General features: G+C 47.4%; 7 protein-coding genes and 1 pseudogene across 7 annotated transcripts, besides 35 other annotated features; all 8 read right to left on the bottom strand.

The window, feature by feature from the left end:
• Positions 1–25,433: part of a sequence feature (sequence corresponds to BAC RPCI93-28F14) that runs on past the window's edge.
• Tb927.8.2850 (ribonuclease, putative) lies at positions 157–1,917 on the bottom strand (the record flags this gene model as incomplete). The annotated part of the gene is made up of 1 exon (XM_842024.1): positions 157–1,917. One exon carries the CDS (start codon positions 1,915–1,917, stop codon positions 157–159), a length of 1,761 nt encoding a protein of 586 aa, XP_847117.1.
• Positions 2,169–2,199: a microsatellite.
• Positions 2,270–3,682, bottom strand: Tb927.8.2840 (hypothetical protein, conserved; the record flags this gene model as incomplete). The annotated part of the gene is made up of 1 exon (XM_842023.1): positions 2,270–3,682. One exon carries the CDS (start codon positions 3,680–3,682, stop codon positions 2,270–2,272), a length of 1,413 nt encoding a protein of 470 aa, XP_847116.1.
• On the bottom strand, positions 5,157–5,870 carry Tb927.8.2830 (hypothetical protein, conserved; the record flags this gene model as incomplete). The annotated part of the gene is made up of 1 exon (XM_842022.1): positions 5,157–5,870. The coding sequence occupies one exon, from the start codon at positions 5,868–5,870 to the stop codon at positions 5,157–5,159; it is 714 nt and encodes a 237-aa protein (XP_847115.1).
• Tb927.8.2820 (hypothetical protein, conserved) lies at positions 7,179–11,057 on the bottom strand (the record flags this gene model as incomplete). The annotated part of the gene is made up of 1 exon (XM_842021.1): positions 7,179–11,057. The coding sequence occupies one exon, from the start codon at positions 11,055–11,057 to the stop codon at positions 7,179–7,181; it is 3,879 nt and encodes a 1,292-aa protein (XP_847114.1).
• Positions 7,653–9,377: a sequence feature (Repetitive protein. Number of repetitive motif uncertain.).
• Positions 11,493–14,099, bottom strand: Tb927.8.2810 (5'-3' exonuclease XRNC, putative; the record flags this gene model as incomplete). The annotated part of the gene is made up of 1 exon (XM_842020.1): positions 11,493–14,099. One exon carries the CDS (start codon positions 14,097–14,099, stop codon positions 11,493–11,495), a length of 2,607 nt encoding a protein of 868 aa, XP_847113.1.
• Tb927.8.2800 (hypothetical protein, conserved) lies at positions 14,511–15,608 on the bottom strand (the record flags this gene model as incomplete). Its single annotated transcript, XM_842019.1, has 1 exon — positions 14,511–15,608. The coding sequence occupies one exon, from the start codon at positions 15,606–15,608 to the stop codon at positions 14,511–14,513; it is 1,098 nt and encodes a 365-aa protein (XP_847112.1).
• Tb927.8.2790 lies at positions 15,992–16,309 on the bottom strand (annotated as a pseudogene).
• Positions 16,609–16,640: a microsatellite.
• Positions 16,936–16,964: a sequence feature (AT_rich).
• Positions 16,994–17,039: a sequence feature (T-rich).
• Positions 17,147–17,195: a sequence feature (A-rich).
• Positions 17,238–17,329: a sequence feature (T-rich).
• Positions 18,094–18,115: a microsatellite.
• Positions 18,504–18,536: a microsatellite.
• Positions 18,723–18,772: a microsatellite.
• Positions 18,798–18,843: a sequence feature (AT_rich).
• Positions 19,335–19,384: a microsatellite.
• Positions 19,658–19,679: a sequence feature (AT_rich).
• Positions 19,705–19,743: a microsatellite.
• Positions 20,107–20,133: a microsatellite.
• Positions 20,134–20,161: a sequence feature (AT_rich).
• Positions 20,280–20,346: a sequence feature (A-rich).
• Positions 20,448–20,517: a microsatellite.
• Positions 20,600–20,637: a microsatellite.
• Positions 20,736–20,784: a sequence feature (A-rich).
• Positions 21,099–21,137: a microsatellite.
• Positions 21,301–21,337: a microsatellite.
• Positions 21,564–21,583: a microsatellite.
• Positions 21,614–21,642: a sequence feature (AT_rich).
• Positions 21,667–21,783: a sequence feature (T-rich).
• Positions 21,931–21,980: a sequence feature (T-rich).
• Positions 22,042–22,081: a microsatellite.
• Positions 22,858–22,993: a microsatellite.
• Positions 23,028–23,092: a sequence feature (T-rich).
• Positions 23,107–23,166: a microsatellite.
• Positions 23,252–23,299: a microsatellite.
• Positions 23,786–23,814: a sequence feature (AT_rich).
• Positions 24,452–25,372, bottom strand: Tb927.8.2780 (RNA-binding protein RBP10, putative; the record flags this gene model as incomplete). The annotated part of the gene is made up of 1 exon (XM_842018.1): positions 24,452–25,372. One exon carries the CDS (start codon positions 25,370–25,372, stop codon positions 24,452–24,454), a length of 921 nt encoding a protein of 306 aa, XP_847111.1.
• Positions 25,434–26,927: part of a sequence feature (sequence corresponds to BAC RPCI93-26A17) that runs on past the window's edge.
• Positions 25,892–26,661: a repeat region (RNaseH domain).

Genomic DNA, 26,927 nt, shown 5'->3' with positions numbered 1-26,927 from the left:
GTCGAAAATAGGAAAGAGGGAAAATTGAAGAGGATTGTGGTTGTGGTGCGACGAAGGGCACGCATCCCCCAGTGGATTGAATTGTTCGTTGCCGAATGTCTTTTTTTTTTTTTGCAGTAGAGTAACGCGAATTTTTTTTTTTTTAAACACCCTTCTTCACCTTCTTAGTGCTTTGCAAACCGTTCTTGCTAGAGAGACGGGCGTTGCGCGGAAGGCGCCTTTAGTACCTGCAGGGAATGTGAACGGAGACGCCTGGAAGTACTGAGGGAAGCGCGAGGTCATTTGCACAGAAAGCCCACTCACATCCTCAACGTCGAGGTTGCACGCTTTTGTCCACGACAAGGGGAGCACAGCAAGGGTGCGCATGTCGTCGATCGGGTACAGGGCTACATGTTGCAAGGAGAAGGCTGAAAAGCAGCTGTCGATATGATGAGACTTGATGTGTTTTTCGTGTTGTAGCGTTAACGCACCGCTTTGAGGAAGGTATTCATCTTCACCGTCGGGATTTAGGTTAATGGCGAATAGGGAACGAAAGAGGGCCAACCTATTCGTCAACCCTGCTGGGGCCGTCGTCACGTCACCTCCTCCAATTTCCGCGAGTAGATTAAGCAACAGCGTCCCAGTCAACAAGGCGTCGTATCCGGCTTCGTGAACCGGTGCGCCATTGCCACCTGCGCTTCTCCCCACTGAAGAAAGTTTCAGCGGGTCATATTCCTCGAAGCCCAACGGAAGTGATACTCGAACGTTTGCCGAGCAAAATCCACATTCGTCAAAATACCCCGCCAAGTAGCGAGACCCAAATCTGCCTGCCGGAAAGAGATCTTGGCGGCTGGCAATATACTTGGTGTCGAACACTTTCGGGAACAGCTGGACGACGCGATGCTTGAACTCGGGCAATGCGGCGGGAAGTTCTCCATCGAGAGAAGCTAGTAGAAAGAGAACGTCCGCTAGGCAGTTGTGCCCAACACAAGGCTTCGAACTTTCGACAAGTGCCTTAAAAACGAGGCGGAAACCTAGCATATCCACCAATTCGCGTTCTCTCAGCGCGCATTCCTTCTCGAGAATACGAGCCTGCTCGCCGGGAAAGAGGACCTTAAAGGTGCCATGATAAGTCGAACCGCTCCGTCGGAACGTGAGAGAAATATCTTGGAAGTGTTGCGCGATGTGCCGCTGCAGACATTCTCGGGCATTTTTGTTTCTCTGCGGCTGGATGACGACTTCGCGTCCGCCGGATCGCTGGAGATCCATCGCGGCATCCAGCTCAATTGCACCAGGACTTCCCTTTTCAGCACATTGCGCCTGTGCGCGCTCCACTGCGGCCCGGGCACGCTCACAGAGGCTCTGCGCTGCGGCAACGGCCCCATCAAACCAACTTCTCTCTTCCTGGGTTAGGAGTTCCATAGACTGCGCGTGGCGCCGTCGTTGCTCTGTAGAGTCATTTAGGTTAGGGTGGTACTTTTCTTCATGATTTTGGCGCAATACCACCTCACGGGCGGCATCGCAATAACCCATGCCACGGTACACCCACGACTGAAAATTCATGTCGTGCCGCCGAAGGAATGCAAGGGACGAAGGATTTAGCACCACGTCGTCTCCCCTCCCCAAGCTTGGCGAGTCGTCTTCATGATTGGGGAAAATAACAAAGTTGAAGGGGCGGGCAACATACGACGCTGGTGTAGAAGGCCCGTTTTCGCTATTTTTGTGAAAGAGGCATATCCCGACTTGAATTATATTGTAGCGGCTTGCCGCTGCTCGCTTTGCGTTGTAGGTTTCCTGGGGCGTATCGGTGACAGACTCTGGGAGCTCAGGCACATTGATTCCTGTCATTTCCTCGTCGAATGCATAGAAGTCGCAGGTTTTCAGAAGCTGTACAAATTTGGGAAGCACGGTCGGTAAATTGTCCCGTGTCACCTGCATAGTTACACTTGGGCTAATGCGGTCAGAAAACGACTGGATACTCCTTCCCTCTACTTCTCAACTTTGCAGGTACGTTTCTCTCCCTTTCCGTCGACCCAACTGGTGGATGGGGTCAAATATTGAATATCTTGGCACGAAGCAAACAAACGGTAAGGAGGGGGCACAAAAATAAGGAGAAAGAACGGAAAAAAAAAAGGGAGCCAATAACACGGTAAAATTGCCCTGCACCTTTGCTTCCATCAAACGCAAATACACACACACACACACACACACACACACGCAGAATGTGGAGGCAGGTAGCTGGGGACAACTTTAACTGACTGCACGTGTTGCCTCTGCGCCTCTCTTCCCACTACGTGGCCAACCTCGTCGCGAGCATGGACCAGGGCACCGAGTGCCGGATAGTGAGACAAGCGGGGGATGCCACTCTCTGATCTGTGATTTCCCCACCTGCCGAAACTATAGGATTGTAGCTCACATACGCTTGCGAAACGAATTTAGAGAAGAGTACCTGCTTAAGTTCAGAACATGGAACACATTCAACAGTCCCGATGGGCGAGGGTCTCCACACCGTTTGTGGAGCGACAGGGGAGTGGGGCAAAATGGGTGATACGTCATTTCGCATCGAATACGGAGCGTTCTCCGCCTCGACGGCGACACTGGCGGTGTTATTTGCGTACCTGCTGTGCGGCTCCTGTCGTGGATGTGTCTCAAGGAGGTGACACAGGTGGGGCTGCACTCCGATAGCAAACTGAAAACAAGCCGACTCTCCCGGCTGGAGCGTTTCCTCGAGACAGCGCCCATGTAACAATAATGGTGTCACCGTGACGGTGCGTTGCAGAAGCTTGATGGCCTTCAAATCTGTGCCGCATGGCCCAAATCGCTGCTCATGGGTGAGTTGGACACCGCCGATGTCGTTGTCACCCTCGCCCATTTGTGTGGAGTAAATGTCGAACGATACCTCTTGTACTCGGACAGGAACATGTGCAACGTTTGCTACGTTCACACAAATCATGACGCTGGTGCTTGATATTTGCCTCGCCACGGAGGTACATCGCAGAAGCCGGCTCGCAACCGCTCGGTAGTGACAAGTTCCCAACACCACGGTGGGTGACTTAAACAAATTTTTCACGCGAGAAGCCGTTGGGTCTAGCGAGCGGACGAAATCAACATTACCGTTCCCGGAATAATGGGACATGACCAAGAAGCCAATGGTAACGTCGTTTCCCCAAATATCAAAATCAGGTAACGTGTAATGAAAGTCGTACACACACTCGATGCGTCTTGGGATCGGTGTCTCCTTTCCCTGGCCGCTTTCTTCCACCTCGCCGGAGGTCGGCGCCGTGGTCTCAAGCGTGGCACCTTCAGACACACATTTGGCCGTCACTACAAAGAGCTTTCCAGCGATTTTACCGAGTGTGCCTGTTCGCGTGGGGTCGTACGTACACCAAGAAGACGAGGTGCTAGTGTGCAGGGAACCGCTTTCCGCATTTAACTTGTGTTGGGTGTCGGACCCATCCACCACCACAGGAGCGATGCATAACGCATTAAATAGTTTACGCCACATAAGCACAAAGTTACTCTCACCCACTGCAACCATGAGCGCCCTGCCGTCTTTGTCGTACTTGCCCCCTTCGTTGTTGAATACCATGGCCAACCTGAAGCATAGCGATTGCCATGGAAAGACGACGTCACTCAGTGTGTCAGCGGCGCTGACGGGGAGCCGCGTAAGTTCAACGGATGTCGTCCTCCGCAGGATGTCCATCCACTCCAGCGATGCAATCGCACGGTTGTGAAAGAATGACGCAGCAACGCTACGGGTATAGAGGATCTAGGGAAGACGAGAAAGAGGGAGGAAGCGGCTCAGGCAACAGAGGTGGATACAAGGCCACACACAGAAGTTATGAAGGATGAACCGAAGAAACACGGTACTTGTATTCGAAGTGCTGAGCCAAACCTTTACAACAACACTGTGCCAAATACAATAGTGGGCACAGGGAATAGAACCCGCGAGTGCCATCACCTTCAACTTCTCTTCCTTTGCGCAGCGGGGGGGGGGGAGGAGGGAGGATGAACATCCAAAACCTGTTATCATTATAGCGTCACCGGTGTTATTCGGGGGTGGAGGTTTATCCCTTCTTTTCTTTCACGCGTGTGCAGGGCTTCGCTTCCCTCACTTTTTCCCCTTCCCTCATGTCAACGACTTGTTGCTTTTCAACCCGCGGCTGCCCTTGATTTACAGGACACTGGCTGACGCTGGGAGCCAAATGACCCTCTTCTACCAGGCGCTGTAGTGTTACGAACAAGTACATGTCATACTTTCCAACATAATTAGGCCCCTTAACTAACGCTCCTTTTATGCACGGCCACTTCAGTTGCACCTCCGCTGTGAGCGCTGAGGAGCCGAAAGGTGCGAGGGGATAAATGCACGGAGGCGTCCTCCCCCTTCTCGCCAAAGGGGCCTTTCCCCTCCGGTCGTTGAAGTCGATACGGGTGGGGAAGGGTGAAGACGGAAAGGGAAAACCAGAGTTATGTAAAACACGGGGCCACCGGACAGCCCGCTGGTGCGCTCTGCCGCATTCTTCTTGCCCCCGTTGACGCCACATAAACGGAAGATATCAAATCGATGGACGAGAGCCTCCGCACCCCGAAACTGAGTCACTACCTCAACACCGCCTTACGTGGTCGTCTGCTGACTGCGGGGGGCATATAAAATGTACGTGTCCACACAAAGGAACACCTTCGTCGTCCCCCGAATCCCTTATTACTTTTCGAGCACGTCTTATCTCCGCGACGTGCGCAAATCTAAACACGAAAAGACTGCTTCGCAACTTCTGTATGCGAATGTTTGCACAGGCGCAAACAAAGATAAGCGACCTCAACCCGAATTGGCTTTTCACGTATCCACATGAAGGGAATTATTTCAAACACTTGCGAGGGTAGCACACAATCTAAACGCGAAGAGTCGGATGCAGCTTGCCCGCACCTGTGTCAGTGATCAGAAGATGCAGCAGAGGTGCGCCTCGTAACCGCTATTTCTCCATCCGGTAGGTTACCGGGAAAAGGGAATGAACTTGCACCTCTCCTTCCCCGAAGGCCCGTAAGTCAGGTCGAAAACTCTACTGGAGCTGTAAAGAGATCCCCATAGCAAGAAAAAGATAATCAAAAATGGAAAAACTGAAAGGCAAAAGAGTACAACGTGGTTCGCCGCACGCTATCCTTTCCGCCCAGATCTAAGTCTAGTATTCGGGGCTGGTCCTCCCGCCGTTGCCGTCCGCGTAGCTAAGCAATAGTTGTTTTGCATGGGTTAGGATTTTCTCCGCTTGTACGTGTCGCGCTCTGAACTCAACTTCGTCTAAATCTACGCTTTCACAGAGTTTCTTCACATCTTTGAGATGAATCATGCCATTCCTTCCATCGTTGTAGAGATCCCCCACGAAGGGCACAAATTCGTACTCCTTCGCATATATCTCAGTGCGTGTGCCGCTATCGAACAAGTCTTCCTCCCGTTCGGGCCGCTTGCGGGATGGGGCTACGCCTACGGGATCCGCAGCGACAGCTTGTCCTCGGTTCGCGTTTGTTTCCCCTTCCCGCCCAATTACCCCGTGTGTCGCATTAAACTCCCTCACGGTAACTTTTCCACGGAATGTTACCCGGGGTTCCCGCGCAAAATGTTTCACATCACGCCTGGCAATATAATACTTTCCCCCGTGGAGAACATCAAGGGGTGAATCTAGCGCCACCGCTCGGGGTTGAACACTACCCGTGGCATCACATTCCACAACACTCGTGATGCAGTACTCATCAGCGAGTTGTTGCACAGTAATGCTATCGTTGACTCGCATGGGAACGCACGCCGCACCCGCTTCCCTTCCATTATAGTTAGTGTTTTCATGAATGAACAAAGTCGCCGGGCTGGGACGTTTGCCATCCACTGCGACCACAGCCTCCATACGTTCCCTTGCCCTTCCTTCCCTTAAGGTAACTGAGTCCAAAGCTAGAAGAGAATCAGAAATGATATGGGAGTCTTCTCACCTGTTTGTGTGCGGCGGTGTGCCCGCCAAGCGGCGCATTGGCGGTTATCGGGAGCGTTAAAACGAGTGGATATAATAAATAAGCAGACCAAGCATTTCCCCCCTTAAAGGAAACTGTAACACTCCGTCTCAAAGATCAACCACACAATGACGCACTTCACTCCACGCCGGCACTTATTTGGAATGACGGGGGAGTTGGGGAAGGACGTTCTCACCTCTTCATTCCATTTGCTGCTTACACTGCTACAGGCAGCGACGCTATGACAAAACATTGCAGGGGCGCCCTCCTCCCCCCTACCAAGGGGCCAGCATCAGCATTAGCCTGGGTTAATGACGCCGTCCAAGTGGGATGTACACAGGGCCCTCCTCCAATGGCTCTCTTTTCCGATAACTCCGTCGCCTGAGTCGCAAGGGACAAGGGGGAGAGGTGCCGCATCATAACGGTCACTTCATTAAGTTTCCTGGGAAGTCGTACCCAGGTGATACGAGAGCTGGCCGGCTGATCGTTGGGAAAGGTGTCTGCCTACACGCTTTTGTTCGCATCGTGACCCCCACTACAGAGTGCGGATCAGGGCATGGGAGCAACGTCACTGGCCCGTAATTTCGCGCGACGCGCAGGGCACCATGGGGCGCAAACACCTTTGCGATCCCGTTTCAACAGGGCTTGCACACGTCCGGCGGCTTCCGCTCACAGCACAACAGTGCCACATCAGTGTGGCTAAGGGCGGGTGGTTGACACACTTATTCACTGCATTAACACCGGTCCCATGCGGACAACACGACCTTTTCCGACGATCTACCCCAAAAAGGAAACCCACACAAGCAAGGAAACGAAGTGCATATGGTGCGTCATACAGGGCTCTGCCACCCCGCCAATGAGGGAGCCAAATAATTGGGGAGGGAGGGATAATGGACAAAGGCTCGCGAGCGTGTTAGGGCGAGCAAACTGCCGTGCTACGTCAGACTAAAAAGGAGAAACGTCACTGGTACACGGCGACGTTGATTCCATTAGCAAAGATATTTGCGCATATGCGCACACTTTAAGGAAAAAAACTTGTGTTTCTCCTCTCATGTTATCACCTTGTTGCACAAACTGATCTGTGTAACGTTTTCCCTTCTTCTCTTCCTTACAGGGGCACATCTGATTCTTTCTCACCAAACCAGCCTTGATATTAATTCCTTCACTTCCTCTATACGGGTTCTTCATATCACTTCCACGAATGCAAGCTATACTGGAAAACGGGCGGCAAAAGGTGTATAACGACCCTCATTCAGCACATACACCACGACCAGGAGGATGAGCGAACTCCCCCGAGCATAACTTGGGTGCAGCGCAATAATGCATGTAGCGCGACCGCCGCCGCGCGGTACGTGCATTTGTTGTGGCCAGCGACGTATGGGAACAGTTTGACCTGCGTGCGGCGAAGTTGATGTCATGTCTTCCTGCCGCAGCTCCACCCCACCAATAGTAATGTCAAAACCACCATTGTTCTGAATGGTAATCTCTGTGCCGCGTGTAGGGGTCTGCCCATCAAGGTAAATATCCAGGGGACAAGCACGTGCTACGAGGGGAATGTTAATAAAAGGAGCAAAGGGAGACACTCCCGACGCTAGTGGACGTCGCACATACCGAGGAACAGGTGTCTCTGGAGGGGCCATATATTGCTGCTGTTGTCCTGGCACTGACGGGGTCTGCGGTACACCCTGCTGCTTCGAGTCAAATGGGAATGGTTGCTGCTGTCCCTGTGTTGGACCCTGCTGTTGCGAACCCAGTGGGAATGGTTGCTGCTGTCCCTGTGTTGGACCCTGCTGTTGCGAACCCAGTGGGAATGGTTGCTGCTGTCCCTGTGTTGGACCTTGCTGCTTCGAGTCAAATGGGAATGGTTGCTGCTGTCCCTGTGTTGGACCTTGCTGCTTCGAGTCAAATGGGAATGGTTGCTGCTGTCCCTGTGTTGGACCTTGCTGCTTCGAGTCAAATGGGAATGATTGCTGCTGTCCCTGTGTTGGACCTTGCTGTTGCGAACCCAGTGGGAATGGTTGCTGCTGTCCCTGTGTTGGACCTTGCTGTTGCGAACCCAGTGGGAATGGTTGCTGCTGTCCCTGTGTTGGACCCTGCTGCTTCGAGTCAAATGGGAATGGTTGCTGCTGTCCCTGTGTTGGACCTTGCTGTTGCGAACCCAGTGGGAATGGTTGCTGCTGTCCCTGTGTTGGACCTTGCTGCTTCGAGTCAAATGGGAATGGTTGCTGCTGTCCCTGTGTTGGACCTTGCTGCTTCGAGTCAAATGGGAATGGTTGCTGCTGTCCCTGTGTTGGACCCTGCTGTTGCGAACCCAGTGGGAATGGTTGCTGCTGTCCCTGTGTTGGACCCTGCTGCTTCGAGTCAAATGGGAATGGTTGCTGCTGTCCCTGTGTTGGACCCTGCTGCTTCGAGTCAAATGGGAATGGTTGCTGCTGTCCCTGTGTTGGACCTTGCTGTTGCGAACCCAGTGGGAATGGTTGCTGCTGTCCCTGTGTTGGACCTTGCTGCTTCGAGTCAAATGGGAATGGTTGCTGCTGTCCCTGTGTTGGACCCTGCTGCTTCGAGTCAAATGGGAATGGTTGCTGCTGTCCCTGTGTTGGACCCTGCTGCTTCGAGTCAAATGGGAATGGTTGCTGCTGTCCCTGTGTTGGACCTTGCTGTTGCGAACCCAGTGGGAATGGTTGCTGCTGTCCCTGTGTTGGACCTTGCTGCTTCGAGTCGAATGGGAATGGTTGCTGCTGTCCCTGTGTTGGACCCTGCTGCTTCGAGTCAAATGGGAATGGTTGCTGCTGTCCCTGTGTTGGACCCTGCTGCTTCGAGTCAAATGGGAATGGTTGCTGCTGCCCCTGTGTTGGACCTTGCTGTTGCGAACCCAGTGGGAATGGTTGCTGCTGTCCCTGTGTTGGACCTTGCTGTTGCGAACCCAGTGGGAATGGTTGCTGCTGTCCCTGTGTTGGACCCTGCTGCTTCGAGTCAAATGGGAATGGTTGCTGCTGTCCCTGTGTTGGACCCTGCTGCTTCGAGTCAAATGGGAATGGTTGCTGCTGTCCCTGTGTTGGACCCTGCTGCTTCGAGTCAAATGGGAATGGTTGCTGCTGTCCCTGTGTTGGACCTTGCTGTTGCGAACCCAGTGGGAATGGTTGCTGCTGTCCCTGTGTTGGACCTTGCTGCTTCGAGTCGAATGGGAATGGTTGCTGCTGTCCCTGTGTTGGACCCTGCTGTTGCGAACCCAGTGGGAATGGTTGCTGCTGTCCCTGTGTTGGACCCTGCTGCTTCGAGTCAAATGGGAATGGTTGCTGCTGTCCCTGTGTTGGACCCTGCTGCTTCGAGTCAAATGGGAATGGTTGCTGCTGTCCCTGTGTTGGACCCTGCTGCTTCGAGTCAAATGGGAATGATAGCTGCTGTCCGTTTTGGGTGTCAGGTGGTGATGCGGCGGCTGCAGCAAGACCGGCGGAGACCATAATTTGCGGTTCAGTTGTTTTCTTTTCGAACGCCATGCTGTCGCCGACCTTGCCATCGGTGGTGTCTAGAGTGTTTGCCGTGGCCGCTGGTTGCATAGCGTCATCTTGGGGGGGTGCCCCCACTGGCTTTTGCCCCCAAATTGGGGCCACACCGCTAGAAAAAACAGATGGTGCGCCTGGAAGCCCCCCGTTTTCTCTTTCGAAGTGCGGTTGTGATGTCACCTCGTCGGCCTGTACCGTCGGTTGTGGAACTGGTTTTGGGGGAGATGGACAACCGAAGAGATCGTTCAGCAGGTTGTCACTGGTGGGACCGCCGGAGGCTGCTGCGAGATCGGTGGCTTGCTTAGGAGTGGGGACCTGAGGAAGGTTCTTCAACTGTCTCTTGTTGTCACGCACGAACTGTAGTTCACATGGCGTATCCCCAACAGCGCCCATCTCAATTGCGGCAGGATATGGTTCAAACTGAAGTTGGTTGAGTGTAAGAACTGTGTGCATAAGTTGTTCAACCATCAGCTCCTTGTCGAATAATTCGCGCGCAAGTTGTTCCCACTGATCTACGACGTCAGCTTTCTCACTAGATCCCGCAGTCTTGGGTGGTACATGTACTTCCTTCCGGAGGTGTTCCAGTAGCTCCTCCAACTGCTCCACCTGCCCGAGAAGTGGAATTAATTTCGTGTTCAACTCTTCATCATTCTGGGATCTTTCTATGGTCTTTAGCTCTCTCCTCGCCTCCTCCAGTTGCCCTTCAACATCGGCTATGAGGGCGCGACTGCCGTCGTCGTGTTCACCCTCTTCACCAGCTTTAAGCAACAACGCAATCCCTGTTTCTTGCGCTGACTGTAGATTCACTCTTTCTACAGTGTCCTTCCAGTATTGAAGCTCGCTACGCAGCGCAACACAAGCGGCCGAACCTGAAGACACACTGTCCTTTGAAGCATACCGCACGCTATACTCCTGTTGGGCTACCTCACGTTCGAGCGTCATCACACGTTCACGCAGTTCGGCCTCACTGGGAAACAACATGGAAGTGCGCACAACAACCTCCTGGGCGATGACAGCGTCCACCTCAACTTCTTCCACATCTTTTGGTAGTACACCAACCTTCTTAAGCACCTCCACGGTGCGCGCGGGGAGGCGAACTGTTTCCACTGGTGAGCTGCTTCCTCCAGAACCTGTTGCCGGCCCCGCATACAACGTCAGAGGGGGTACGGGGCTCGTAGTGGGGTGCATGCGGAAAATGACGTCCAACCGCCCCGGCCTTCCAGAAATGCGGAAGGAGACAGCCTTCCTTTCGCATATGGACTCACCGGCAAGCACACTGCACATCCCCGCAAGTGGGATTTCAAATCCTGTGATCCTTATGCTATGCTTCGGATTGGTAACGTCGTACATAGCAAACTGGATCATACGTCGGTCCTTGGGTGAGTCGAAGGCAAGTTGAAATGTCCGGGTCTGGTTCAGTTCCGCCGGTGTGCTGAAGGCCACCTCATCGGCAACGGTACACATGGCGGGTTTTGTCGCCAGCTCCACCCCCTTACGGTTAACAACGACAACGTATGAACAACCCTGTTTGCAGAAGTGCGCAGCAAGCTTCAGCGGATGAATAGTGATATTGTATAGCGGCATTTTGTAATGGAGGGGTGATGATGGAGGATGAAATCAAATTGGATACGTATGCGTATGCTGGAAGACGAATATACCAGCGTGCAGACAGCCTTTATTTTCCCCCTTGTTTAGTAATTTTCCTTTACAAAAAGAAAAAAGTAACACTAGCACTATTCCTTATCTTTCTCTTTTTTTGTTTACTTCCCATAAACCACACAAAATCCCTCCAGCGTGTTGCGGTGGAGATATGATTACGGAAGCCGAAGAGCAACGAGAAGGAAAAAAAGACCATGTAACTAGAATAAGGGAAAACCCTTAGGGTGCAGCAACTCAGAGGGCGAAGCTCAGACTATAGTTAACACCGCGTTGTACCCCTTCCTCCTGTCATGCCCGGAAGCGATGATGGCAACGGATAAAAGAAATGAGCACATGGTAAGAGAGGAGAAAATCGTGAAATTAGGTCCCCAGGGTGGCATTTCCCCCCTGAAGTGCCTCCAGACGGCGTCGCAGGGCCTCTTTTTTCTCCTGCAAGGTATCGTGTAACATTGTTTGCTGTGTGAAGTCGTCGAAAACATTCTTCTTGGCGTCATCATCCCCCGCCGATTTGGCTACCTCCGACCGGGGGCGCTTCACCCCCTCCTTTCCGGCGGTTCCATCACCTTCTGCACTTTTCTGCCGGGGCTTCAAGCCTGAAAGCAAATACGGCAAAAATGGTGCAGCGTCTCGGGGCGGCCTGGACGCAACGCGCCACCGCAATCTGACGCGCATCGTTTTCTGATTGCGCGACAACGGACCGACGCTGTACGAACCACACTCGAAGGTGTCCCCAGTGATGTTACCAACCCGACGGACCATCGATTCACCCTTTAGTGCTGATGTCGAAACAGTATGAAAGGTGAAGTTTGCGGCACTCAGCACGTCGACGTCAATCGATTGCTGTAAGACATCTCTATCGGTGTTGTTTGAGGTGCCATTTATATTTGGGATGCCGCTGCTTGTGGTGACAGTGTCGGCATTGCCGGTGCCCCCCTCTCCGATATTTCTGGAGAATTTCGGGGCGCTAAGTAAGGCTGCTACCGCTGCCGATGTCTTTCCTGCGTTTCTCGCAGAGAAAAAAGACGTGAAAACGCCGGTTGCACTGTTTAGGGTGTCTGTCTGCTTTTTGCTACTGGACGATCCGTCACTGCGGGTGCCACCCCCACCTTGCACTATTTCCTCGAGTTCTCTCAACTCCGCGGCAAGCTCCTCAGCATTCCAGTCAGCGACAAAAAGCATCTCGTTTCCCCGAACACATTTTGCATGCACGTCGCCCGCAACCAGATGGTCACTCGCGGCGAGTGCGTACGCATCGAACCGCACGCGTTCCTCCTCCGTGAACAACCCCCGTTTCGTTGCGCACCACGTTTGGACTGCAGCAAAGTCGATTTCCTCCACAGGGGCAACTACAATGGGCTCAATTTCCGAATATCCCTTTCGCACTGCAGTTGGGAGCAGCGCGATACTACGAGTAGGCAGAAGGACGAGCAGCTGCACCAGCACGTCGGTGGGCCCCGGTCCCCGCAGCCTCACCCCCCGTTCCCCTGAGCCTGAGTTAGTCCCATCGTGGGCCCGATTGTGGTGGCCAACTTTCCTACGGCTCCTCTTCTCCGCTAACTCCATCAGGGCATCATATGAGAGTGTTCCGCAGTACTTTTGAAGCAGATGCAACGGGGGCGCGGTACTATAGGGGTAGTAGCAACCCCAGTGCTCCACGACACCAGCGCTGTTTTGCAGTGACCACTGCAGCATTGTCCAATAGGCGTAACACCAAGGCGCCTTCTCTGCCTCCTCTGCTGCCTTCCGCTGCAGAAATTGTTCATTAACGAACCCCCAATCTGCGGCACCTTCTGCACCGTTGTCAACTTGGAGCCCACTCGAACGCTCGTTGCGCATCTCTGCGAGAGACTCCAGGGCGTATCGTGCAGCATCGAATTGAATGGTGTTAGTAACTGGATCAACGATAGATCGTCCCCGTGTAACGAAGTCAGTGGCGAGCATCTCCAGGAGACTGTCAAGAAAGCCCTCCTCAATTCGACATCCGACGGATGGTAAAAAGTCGTTTCCAAACAAGAGCAACACAAACACCACGTCATGAAGAGCAGCCTCAAACTGTTTGTTGAGTTTTTCCAGCTCCTCAGCCGACATAGTGTTACTACGAGTTTGCTCTATCCGGAGCCTTAGTCGAAGTTCTTCACGGAAAGCGTAGATACTGAAGAATGTGGACGCCCAGCTGTCGCCTGCGTAGGTTTGCCAGTTATTGTTGCCACCTTTGGCGGTGCTAGCTGAAACATGTTCATAGCGCAGTACATGAATGTTAGGTTCGTGTAGTATCAGAGAACACACAGTCACATCCGTGTCTGAACTACAAATGACGTGCGCGGTGTTTGGATCATAGCTTGGTTGCGAGCGAAAGCGCCGTATGGCATCTGCGATCTTCGACTCGCCCTCACCGGGACGCCACACGTTATCTGACACAAACGTAATGAGCGAGGGTGCTGCTTTCTCGTTGGCTGGGAAACCAGCGCTTGCAACGTCTTTCCCAACGTCACGTTGCTTATACTCACGAAGCCGCTCCACATTTATGCGCTCCGCGCGACTTGCGCAATAAAAGTGCAGTGCATCCGTCAGAGATGACATGAAAGACGTTCCAACGCTGATGCTGTTGCTGTCCCATTCCGTGGTACGAACGTGTGAATGCGGGTCCTGGCGTCGTCGCCGTCGTCGTCGTGAGCGCTGTTGGGCGAGTTTTCCCATGGGTGAAATACCATCAACAGCCAGATACACCAGCGAGCGCGGCCGGACGAGACGTAACACAATGTCGTCCAGGAGATCAAACAGTCTGCGCAGAATGGCTGCCTCGATGTCTGCTGGGTCCCCGCCACCAGAAGTAGCGAGGGTGGCTGCCTGGTACACCAGTCCATTGACATCGATGTACAAGCAGTCGGCACTCACGTTACTGTTGCTAGGGAGAAAACACGCCGCAAACCGTCGCCTTAACCAAGTGAGAAGTAATGGGACACCCATTTCTGCAAAGACCCTCCACCCGATAAATTGGTGGTTAACATTGATTATCGTGAACAAGACATCATGCAAAATAAAAAAAGAAACGAAAATGAAAGAATGCGGATGTGAAAGAAATAAAGGATAAGATAGGGGACGCGAGTGAGCGCAGCGTATAACAGAGGTGTAGACCCTCACGTCTGACGAGTACAAATCAGGCCTCACAAATGTGCACATCGGCACAACATTTTCACGACGGTTACTGCCTTCTTTCCATGTTCTTACCCACGTTCTATACATTAGTTCAGCTCCTGCTACCCTACACATAATTTTTCCACTCACAAAGGAGTCGAAAAAATAATATATATATATGTAAGGGTAATTGGAGATCTCCGGTAATTGCATATACTCTAGGAAACTAATGCTGTGTATAGCTCACGAACTCAAAACTGAGCGAAAGTCGTTTAGTCTCACCGCCCCGTCCTCGTCAACATCGCACTCCCGCAGCGCAGCCTTCAGCTCAGTTAGGTTCATTCCTCGCAGGTACCGAATGTCACGGTCCTCATACAACGTGTCTCCAAGTGAGCACCGCTCTTCCAGTAGCCGTTGGATATCGTCCACGGAAACAACGCCATCACCATCCACGTCTAATGTCCGAAACAAGGTATTTATTTCACTCTCGCGGACATCAGCGGTGAAATTTTTTCCCAACTCAGCATTCGACAAGATGTAGAGGAAAAGCGGAAATGTCACCGTTTCCCCTCCAGAACCCCTCTGTTCCTCCAACAGGTCGATGTGGTCATCAACGAGAATATTCAGCGATTTCGTGTTGTTATTCGGTCGTTGACCACGCCCTACACTTTGGCCTTTGTTGTGCTTCGATTGATCAGTTTGTGGAGACTTTTTTCTTTGGCCAACCCCTGGCGATTCCTCTCTGGGAGGTGCAGCAGCTGCTGCAGCGCCAGTCAGTTTCTCTTCCAGTGCACGCTGGTACAGCAAGTACTCTACAGGGGGCTGTGACATCCGCCGAAGAAAGGAAGTCACCTCAAGCGTGGGGATCGGCGCTCCGGTATCCTCAAAGAATTGCCGGAGGCCTTCCGCGCCCAAAACCGCCACCTCCACTTCCTCCTTTCTGCATTCTGAATTTTCACCGGTCACACAATCTCTCGGACTAACTGGAGCCTTCTCCTCCTCTTTCACCGCGTTGCAATCGCCACTGGCGGCCCTAACCGGAGTTGTGAAGAGCTTCCCACCACATTCCGCCACCGGAAACGGCCTCGCTGACATGGACACCGTTGACTTCTGTGGTAAATGACCTGTCATAGCGTAATGGCGCTGCTGGGCCCGGAGGCACTCTACTACACGGTAGTGGTTGAAGACGGCCCACGCTTCTCTCACGACATCAGTGGGGAGAAGGGAGTACCGCACAAGTAGATCGAGGTCCTCGTCACTCAGGGGAACAGGCTCCGCCTCGTTAACATCAACATGGTCTGAAACAAACGGCCCCAAATCGTCGGGAGGGAGACAACCCATTCGTTGGCTTCCTAAATAGACAGCAGAGACAGTGTGGGATTGGAGACAAAGGGCACGAAAATAGAGGTTAACACCACTCACCTTAAAAAAAATCAGTTTCGCTCAACGGCGAACATGGCACCGACTGACTGCAGGTGGGGGAGGGGGGGTTAAGGAGAGCGAGTCGAACATTATGGCCTGACCGTTCCAAATGGCAGAGGTAAATAATCAATGCCGTGCCACCCTTGAAACGGGAGGTCAAAGACGAACGCAGACCGGGTTGGGTGTGTCTAGTGTCTCCGCCGTGGAGAGCGCAAATTTGGTTCAAGACCAGGAAAATACAGCAGCCCCCCTGCGGTGAAACTGCAGTTCATTCTGTGTGCGCACCATATTACAGAAAGTGAATTGTAACCTCCCAGCGTATGCAAGATTGCCTTGGGTTTACCAGTGCTGCCAGAGGTGTACAAGAGGAAAAGGGGATCCTCCGCCCCAATCCATACAACGGGGCAATCCGCGAGCTCACTTGCCGTGAGGGTCTCTACAACGTCGCTGTACCACGCATCGCGGCCCTCTGTCATGGGAACATTTTCCCGTTTGGACCGATCGTACACGAGGCACTGGACGTTGTGGCCCTCTGCCTCACAAATGGCGAGCGCGGCGTCACTGAGCTCTTTCAGTAGGAGTGTTTTGGTGCCACGCCAGAAGCTGTCCGCAGTGACGACAGACTTAATACTTCGTCATTTCGTTCCTCAACATCCCTACGGAAGGTCTTTACTTTTGATGAAAAACGGCAGGTGAGATGTAAAGTGAGCATAAGTGTCATGAAGGAGCCACGAAAATCTGTGCCACAGGTGTGAAACGGCGATAACTCGGTTGTTGCAAAGGTGATGTGCAACGCTAAAAGCAGAGACACTAAGAAAATGCGCGGATAACAGGTGACACTACGCGGAGACGCGGGGTTCCGCACTTTCAATTTTTGACCGGTACGCTTCAGTGTATATTTCCGCTTCCTTCCGGCACAATATATGCACGCATATATATATATATATATATGTCCTTTCCCTTATTTTGTTAGTTTCCATAACTTCAGTTCATCATCATTTTACGCCTCCGTCACGGACATAAAGCACATTCATTCCTCCCATACGTTATTGTTGGCTCCACCCTCTACATATTTTTTTCTTTAACTTTTTTGCTCTTTCGACTTAACTTCGAAACTTCTGCACGTCTATTCAATTGTATATTCGTTTTATTACTGTTATTAAATTTAACATTTGTGAACCGCGTGACATGGTTACTGATATTGACGGTAAGCTAACAGTAGCGACCGTATATATATATATTGTCGTAATAATAAAGTTAATAAATAATAAAATTCACTGTGTGGTTGTTGAACGTGAGAGCAGAATGAAAGGAACAGAAAAAAGAAAAAAAAAGAGGTAAAGAGAAGGAGCAGATGATAGGGCACGAAAGTGAAACCAGTTGTATCGAGGCAGTCACACACGTACACGCACACTGATACGGGAAAAGAGTTTTGAAAGCATAAGGAATAAACAAAATTTCCTTTTTCTTCTTGTCTCCTTTTCTTTTCTTCTGTTCTCTCCCCTTACTCGTATTCCTCTTCCCGCGCAACGAGACAATCAAAGACGTAAAACAAATAGAAAAAAAGGAAATAGAAACGAAACGAAACCAAAAAAAAAAACCAAACCAAAACAAGAGGAACAAAGACAAAAAAAAAACAACAAAAACCGTAGGTAAGTGTGGTTCATACAGAAGGGAACAAATATGTAATTCCCTTAGCAGGTCCATACCCTCTTCTCTCCTTCCTACAAAAATATATAGTTTAACGTGGGCATTAACAGAGATATATTATTGTCTCTCTTTTTTCTTTTTCTTTTCGTTACCACGGATAAAACAAAATACCGGTTAGATGCTGTTGATGATTATCGGATTTAACACAAACACAAACGAAAACAGAAACAAAATAGAAAGGGAACAGTACAATAAACAATAAAGTAGATGACAGGGGAAGAGTCTGAGAAAGATTAAGGAGGGAAGAGAACGGATGCTGCAAGTATTTGTATGCTCACTCATTGTACGACTTGCTCAAGAAATGTCAAATGAATTATACTTTTCTTTTTTTGCTCCTTTCCGGATATTAAATCAAAGTGAACAGAAGTCCGCAGCGAGCAAACAAACAGAACTCTTCTTTGCTTCTATCGCCTCCCTCTCCCTTCTCCATCCATTAAGCGGCAATAATAAAGCCAAAAGCCAAAAACTGAAACCCCCCCCCAAAAAAAAGCGAAGAAACGACAACAACAACAAAAAGAAAAGTGGTAACAACCTCATCCGCACACTGCATATCACGTCAAAGACAAAACACGGGAGCGGAGGGAAGTTTCGACGGCAGAAAAGCACATTAAATTTGTTTATTTACTTTCTAATGTGAGCACAAACACACAATCACACAGGATCACACACGTATTTGTATATCTGTCAGCTTTAAATATATATATATATATATATATTTCACCGTTTTTTTCTCTTTTAAAAACTGTTTATTCCTTTTGAATTCTGTTAACCTTGTCGAAAAACCAGCCATTATTTGACATTTACTTTTGTTTTTTCTCGCCACCGCGCGCAGGACCTCAAGGAAAAAACAGAAAAATTAATTTAGTTGAAACAACAAAAACTGCACGCACATCAAAAACAGAAAACTAACGTCAACACGAAGCAGACAAAAAAAAAGAAAAAGGAAAGACTGAAGAAGATGGGGGAAAAACACGAGAAGGAGATCACAAATAATTGAAATTCACCCAGGGAGGAATGTCAGTAGCAACAGTAAACAATAACAATAGCTATAATGTCAGTAATAATAAGAAATGATAGCCATGGTTCACATAAAAGGGAAGGAGGAAAAACAAAAACAAAAAAAAAGCAAAAAAAAAAGTAGGCGAACACGAACAAGCAAACACACACAAGGTGCGAAACAAGGAATACAAACAATAATAATGACAATAAACGGAAACACGAGACATGCACACATGGATGCACCCGCACATACACATGAGAGGCCACTCCATTATGATGTATCTATGTTTACACGCAAACGAAAAAAAAAAAACAACAAACAAACAGCCAGTCGGTCAGTCAATTAGATGGTCAGACAGTTAGATAGACGGTCACAGAAACATGTATGTATATTTCTTGTATATATTGTATATTATAAATATATAAATATATTTCTTTATATTAACTATGTACATACATGAAAATTCCTTTTCAAATTAGCATAACGAAAAAAAAGCGCTGCTTACATATATGAGGACACGGGAGCCCTCCACATACCTCAAAATATTTCCTCTTTGCAAAGCGGATCCCGCAATGGGGGTGGGAGGAAGCGTAAAAAAAAAAAAGAGCTCACACACACAATTTAAAAGAAAAAAACGAAAAAAAAAGGCTGAAAACTTAAAAAAAAACAAGATAAGGTGTGAACATTCATAAGTAACAAAAATGGAAATATAGATCCATTTGTTTACTTTTGGCACTGCCACTCCTCATCCACCACCTCATCGCACAAAAGTTTGTTGAGGAACGAAAACGATGAAAAATGCTCTCGTACATGTGGGGATGAGGGGTGGCTCACAAATGCGGTAAGGAAAGCACCTTATTATTCAGTTCTTTTTTCCTTCACTAACTTTATTTTGTTCGTTTCTGCCCCCCCTTTTCTCTCGCTCCTTTAATCAAATATATGTATATATATATATATATATATCTTTATTTATATTTATATATATTTGGTTTGCCCTCCCTATTATTGTCATTAATTATAAGTACAAGTAGCATTTCCCTTAGAATATACTTACCCTTACTTACTTGCTCTTTTCTAACTCCTCATATTCTCTAATCTTCCTTTAAATCATTCTTTATCTTTTACGTGATTTCAAGTACCTGACATATGTGGAGCTCATTTCATCGTTAACGTCATTCTTGTTCTTTTACCACTTTAATAAAGAAATTATTATTTCATTTGACTTCCTTTTCGTTTGTTCACTAAGCCTCACTTCCCCTTTTTTAATTATTATTTTATTTGTATCATATGCCCATATCCAAGGTGAAAATAAAGTAAAACAAAACAAAAAAAAACAAAAAAAAATAGGGCGCCAGGTCCACGAACGACAATGCTATTCAATACTTTTTTTTTTTAAACGCAATACGCGGAACAACCAACCATACAAACACAAAAAAAAAGTAAAAAAAGTATGAAAAAACAAACGATGAGGGGAAGGAGGGAAAATACAAAAGTGAAATTACAAGCAAAAGGAAGACAGATGGATAGAAGCGTCATCAAACAAACAAATAAATATTGATTACGTCCTTCACATATTTTGTTTAGTTTCACTTGAAAGTAGCACCAACAAAACTTCTTCAAATCCTTCACATTTTTTATTTCCTCTTAATTTATTATCAACGCGCTTCATTCACTTTACTTCTTTACCTTACCTTACCTTCCAATCCATCTCTTTCTTTCTCTCTCTCTCTCTCTTTTTTTTTTCAAATATTAATATATATTTCCGGCATGTTGTGGGAGTAAATATTTATATTCAAAAAATTTCCCTTCCCTCCACATATTCCCTCTTTAAAATAAACTGACCACACTATTGCCAGCATATCCTCTACCCACTCGGGTGCTTTTTTTTTTCCTTTTTCCTTTTTTCTTTTTCGTTTTTCTTCTTTTCTTTTTTTTTTACTTTTATTTACTTCCTTAATTTCCCTTTGTGTTTTACATGTCCAGCTCTCGTCGCACGAGAAACATTCCGCTTTTCCTCGTCTTTTATAACTCTCAAATCGATGGGATGCAAAAAAAAAAAACAAAACAAAACAGAAAACAGAAAACAGAAAAAAAAAAAGAAAAAAAAAGAAAAAAAAAGGGGAAACGCAGAAAGGGGGAACGAGGGAGGGCGGAAACAAAATAAAACAAAAGGAGGAGTTGTGGAACACGTGTGACCCTCAAACAAAACAAAACAAAACAAAACAAAACAAAACAAAAAAATTTTCATCACCACGTCAGTCAACACGCGTTCCCTCCTCTCCAAATCGCAACATTTAACAATCCCAATGGTGTGGAAACATCATTTTCTGCCTCACTTTATTATTGTTATTATTTCTTTTTTATTCTTAGTTTCTTTTTTATTCTGACACAAATATTTACCTTTCATGCTATTCTTCCTCCCCTTTGTGAGTCAAACACGTCTTTTCATTTTTTTTTTTGTGTACATGAAAATGCTCATTCACTTAGTTGTTGATTCATCCATTTACTCACGCACTTATTTTTATTCCTTCTCATTCTCTACTACAGTGCCGTTTTCCCTTCTCAAGCCTTAAACAATTAATTTTTTTTTTCACCCCCTTCTCCCTCTTTTGCTTCCTTTTCCACCCTACCTTGTCCTTTCTTTCAATTTCTCTTATAATTATGATAGTTATTAGGTTTGTCATTGTTATTACTTTTTTATTACATTACATTACATTGCATTGCATTACATTACATTAATTTTTAACTTTCTTGCTTCCTTTTCGTCAAAATACTGTTTCAATGAAATTTCTACAAGTACTGCAGAGTCGGCATGGATGAAGTGAAAAATAATAAGAGTCAATGAAAAGATGTGAAATATCGGCGGAAAAACATCATGCCAATGAAGGATAACAGTAACGGATAGTAATAATAATAATAATAATAATAATGATAATAAAGACATATTGAGGGCCATGGTAACGGGTGATGCGGTACCAAACAGAAGACGAAACAAAACAAAACAAACAAAGAAACGAAAAACAGGAACAGAAGGGGAAGAATTTTGTGCATTATTTTTCTTATCGTTTCTGTTTTGTTTACCGTCAACTCAACCGCGTCACCCTTTCCTCTTTTTTTTTTTTCCCCCTCCCTTTCCACCTCTATTCCAATATCTTCTTCATCGTATTCATTCATTCATTCATTCTCTCTTTCTCTCTTCCTCTGCTTCTGTATCTATATATATATATATTTTTTGTTTTTTTTCCTTTTCACCAAGTACAAATAAATAAACCAAAAAGGAAAAAAAAAGCGAATAAAAACAAAAAGGTAACCGCAAAAATAAAAATGAAACCAAACATCAACGTCACAAAACGAGAACAAAAAAGAAAGAACAAAAATAATAACTATCATAATGCAACTGTCGTAGTACCGATGACATAACATGACATAATAATGGTGACAACAACAGGGGGAAAAAAAAAGAAACAATAAAAAAAAAGTGGGAGCAATGGAAAGATAAGATGCAAAGGCAAAGCGGATCAAAAACTAGCAAAAAAAAAGGAAAAGGATGGGAAAAAAAAGAAAAGAAGAAAAAAAAAGAGTGGAATGAAGTAGAAAAGCGACGGCGGGTCACCAGCTTTCTTAACTTCTTAAATTCTTACCTCGTTTCAATTCACTTCACTTAACTTTATTTCATTTCATTGTCTTTTTTTTGATTCCTCTCCTCATGTCTACGAGCCGGTGTTTCTCTTTCTCTTTCTCTTTTTTTTTTCCCCCCCATCTCCCTTTCTTCTTAATTATATTGTCCCCGCTTCCGTAAGGCGTTTCGAAAGGGTATTTGTGGGAAAGCAAGCCAAGGGGCGCACACATGGGCGTTAAAGCACAAACACGCATGCATTTGCTCCTAATATATGTACATAAATATGAAAATATATACAAACAATAAAAACCAAAAAGAAAAAAAAAAGGGACGAAGGTGTGAAAAACAAAACAAAACAACAACTCCCGCGCAATATCGGATGGAATGCACATGCAAGCATATGAGCCCATAACTTTACTGTCTGCTTCCGCTGAATGAAAAGCGACAAAATCATATTACACACACAGAAAAAGAAAAAAAAAAGCACAAAACAATAATACTAACAAAAAAAAGCAATAGCGCAAATTGGATCCGAAAAAGGGATCCACAACACGACGCGTGTTTTTATTTTTATTTCTTCACTCTTTGATTAGTTCACTACGTACGTGCGCGCGTGTGGAGAAAAGGAAGGAGGAGAGCAATTGCTTTGGACGAGGAGAAGTAAAAACTTTTCAATTTAATTTTTGTTTTTCTTCGTGACATCACGGGGGTGGGGGAAAACAGACACCGGCACAATCAAATAGAAACAAACAATCGTCAGCAAACAGAAGTCACATCACAATCTCAACCACGCGAACACCCAAAGAAAAAGAAAGGGAAAGCACTGCAGTAGCCCCAGAAATAACAATAATAATAGCAGTAGTAATAGGAATAATAATAATAATAGGAATAATAATAATAATAATAATAGGAATAATAATAATAATAATAGGAATAATAATAGTAATAATAATAATAATAATAGTGATAATAATAGAGGCGGTAAAAATAGTAAGGAGTGACTAACAGTAAACAAAACAAGAAACAAAGTAGAAACAAAAAAAAGGTAAAACAAAAAACAAAGTAAAAACGAAAGGGAGGTACAAAGAATACATATATATATATATATAAATAAATAAACAAATAAATAAATATATATATATATATATGTGCATGGGCTTTCTATTTTCCCCCTTCTTCTCCTTTCCTCTTTCCCTTTTCTGCGCGAAAGTAGTTATGTATATAAGACATAAAATATATGAATACAAATATATATATATATATATATATTAGATTTATATAAATCGCTCTACATAACCAATAAGGAGGAGCAAAAGCGCAAAAAAATGAAAGGAGAGAGGCATAAAAAAAAAAAAAACAACTAAAAGTAACGGTGATGGGGTGGTAAATAATAATAATAATAGTAAAGCGAAAAAAGAAATTAACAATAATAAAGGGTGGGAAAACAAGATGCCGTTCTTTGAGAAGGAAAGTGAGGGGGTGTGGGTCAGAAGAGCCAATTATAGAAAAAAAAGGGGGGCGGTTGCGTCGGGGAGAGGAGGAGGGGAAAAACGAAGAAAAGAATGTTTGAACGGGTATTCTCTCTGTGGAGTTCATTCCTTCATTGCACCCTTCTTGTTCTTCGTTTTTTTTTTCGCATTTTCAGTTTTGATTTCGCGTTTCTTTATTTATTTATTTTGTTTTATTGGTTTCAGGGCCTGTCTTCCTTCCTCCCTTTAAACCTCTTCTATCTCCCCTCCTTTGCTTTTTTTCTTCTGAGACATCAACATATAAATAGATATATTTATTTATATATTCTGTCCTTCTTCACGTGTGGTTTCTTAAACTGAAGAATCATTCACACCTTCGTTCTCATTTTCACACTTATTGTTGCTTTCCGCCAGATTCTTCTTCACTGTTTTGTCTCCCCCACTGAATCTACCTTTCCCTCGTTCTTCTTTTTTTTCTTCTTCATTACAGTTCCCCAGCTCTCCACCACCTCTCCTCCTTATTTCTCCCATTCATTCATTAATTAATTCATCTCTCTTTTCTATTGTTTTCAGATTTCACTTATGTTCTTTACTCTCCCCACAAATACGCCTTGAACTGCAGCAAGTGGGGGGAAAAAATGACGAAAAGAGGTGCCAATAAGGCGACCACCAAAACATGAGGGGAATGAGGGGAGGGGGACTGCTGCCGAGAGATCCATGGAGGTAAAGGAGGTTGAGGAGAGGGTGTGGCGAACGAGAAGGAAGAAAAAAAAAGGTGACAGCAAAAACAACAGCCGAAATTATAAACGAAGAAGGACTCATGGAGGGGGGAGGGATCGATTCTTCTGTTCGTTTTTCCTTGCACGCGATGTTGCTTCTCTCTTCCCTATCTCCATGACAGCCAACCCAAGGTAAACGACCTCAGCTGGCGGCAAAAATTCCTACTTCGTTACCCTCTGTGCCATCACTCCATTCGAACCGGAGGATACACCAGCGATGAACAAAGCTGTGGTGTATAGCCGTTCGGTGCGACAATTGCTGTCGTCGGGACGACGACCTGCTGTGCAACAGTAGTGGAGACGGGCGCGGTTTGTGGCATAGTCACAAATAGAGGCATGCCAACAGTTTGTTGCGGAATGAAGGAGTGCCCAACAGGCATGTAGCCACCAGGCACAGGGAACGGCGCGAGTGAGTAACCAACGGCCCCTGGTGGTTGTGTGACCCCTGCACCGTGAATTGGCGCTTGCATCGGTGCGTGCAGAGCTGTCGGGGCCGATGGGGTTCCGGTTCCCGGGATGAGTGCTGTTGCGAGCCCGAGTTGTGAGCCTGTAAGATCATCTCGAGAGGAAAAGGACATGCTCCGCCCGAGAACGATGGAGCTGTCGAGAGGACCGCTTCCGCTGCTGATGCTTGCGCCAAGCTGTCGGTGGTGACTTTTCATTCCCTGACGCGTGCGGCTAATGGGCGGGTGGGCTATTGATGGGTCCAGTGGCGCGGGCGCTGCAGCGGCGTCTGCTATTCGTGCTTGCAACGGTCGGCCGCCCATAAGCACTCGGCCGTTAAGTCCTTCGATGCACTTCAATGCGTCCTCCTCCTCGAAGAAAAGTGCAAAACCATAACCCTTCGCCGGCCGGCACTTACTGTCAACGCAGAGTTTCGACGCCTCCACCCGACCGAACGACTGACACAGATCACGAAACTCGGAAGCACGGTACGTTTCCGGGAGGCCAGAGACATAAACGTTACGCCGTTGAAGGTTTGTCATTGCATCTGTAGTCACTTCCTGCCGGTGGACCTGCGGAGTCGTTCCTTCTTCAAGTGATAAGAAATGTTCTTCCCCAGCGTGCCCTGGAAGTAATTCCGAAGGTGATATCGAGTCTCCCATCTTACAGATGTTTGTCAACAACTTACAAAGAGATGCAGCAAGACGGAGTTTCGGCGAGTACAAAAACAAATCGGCCAAAACGAGCAAGATCCCCTTTGTTTCACTGTCCGTTGTACCGCGCAAACTGTATATACGTATGTATATCAACTGACTGCTTTGAACCTTCTTTCCTCTTTGTTTCCTTGCGCAAGTGCTCTTCCTTTTGTGTTGCCTCTGTGCGTTGACGAGATGGAGCGTACACGTGTACGTATATGCGGACCGCCGTGAAGAAGTCGACTGAGTTGAAACTATTCTTTACCGCACGTATGTATTCGTATGGAACACCAAGATAAACAGGAAAAGAACAACAACAAAAGGGTATTAGCGCTTGTAGGGGAGCAAATGTAACAACGGCAACAGCGACCACCAGTGAAAGCAGTACGCCCGCCGATACTTTTACCACGGTGCCGCGACGAAGGAGGGGGGAGCACAAGAGTAAAGAACACCTAATCACTAGCATTGAATAGTATCGCGGACCACAGAAGGCTACCCGCCGTCGTTAAACATGCAGCATCAAGTCTTTTGGTCTCAGCAGCAAGAGCCCAATACCTAACGAAGTCCCTGAAAGGTCAGATTCGGTACATATTGCAAGTGCAACGCGCCGGGACTCTGAGGTCCGGGACAGGAAATACTGGACTGTGAATGAGTGTGCAAACCTGCGGTATTTCTGCGACGCTTCTCGGGGCGGAGTACCCACGTAGGTTCCACTAAAGGAGATCTTGCACAGGACAAAGGATTTGATCCAGTTATACTAGAGGCAGATCCATCAGTGATAGTGCGACGGCAATCTGTCAACAAACAACAACAAAAGCGTCCCAACTGTGATACCAGACTTATGGGATTTACAAATCTTGAGAATCACCGTGAACACGAGGCTCAGAACCATTTTTACCCCCACTTGAGCTCAACTGCAACCCCCACCACGTGGTCCTCTTATCGCCGAGAGGCGCATCATAGCACAAGTCCCGTTGTATTCAGAACCTCGATGGGGCCAGGCATTATGAAAGTAGTACGAGAGGCTGGTCTTTATGACCAAAAATTTCACCCGGCACTTCCCAAGCAGTCCGTGGACCACAAGAAACTGTACATCACTTACTTTCTGATTGCGTGGGGTTCCCAACTGTCTGCTGGTAGTTGGGCATCAGTGACGAAATCAGGTGTGGAAAGTACCTTCAAATGCAGCATATGTACGACAGAAGATCCCGACATCACATCACTGACTGTTCGGTGCTGGAATGTCACCGAATAGCCAGCCGTGTTAATGAGAAAAGAAGATAGAGTTGATTGCTTGAAGGGATGGGGGAAAAAACCTCATCACTTGCTCAAGCGAGAAAAGAAGAGCACTCGCAGTAATGTGTCGCGTGTCAAGTACGAGGTTAGAAAGGGCCACTGATGTGTAACAAAAAATAAAAATCAACCTAAAGCAGGGGACTAAACATTAGTGCACGTGAGGGAGAGTGATACGAACGGTTAAGTAACCAAGCTAATATTAATGCAAGTTGCGGCGAACGCATAG

This window comes from Trypanosoma brucei, chromosome 8 (genome assembly GCF_000002445.2).
Source record: "Trypanosoma brucei brucei TREU927 chromosome 8, complete sequence".
Taxonomy (NCBI): Eukaryota; Euglenozoa; class Kinetoplastea; order Trypanosomatida; family Trypanosomatidae; genus Trypanosoma; species Trypanosoma brucei.
The sequence above is the reverse complement of the archived record's forward strand: the minus strand, read 5'-3'. Positions and strand labels throughout refer to the sequence as shown.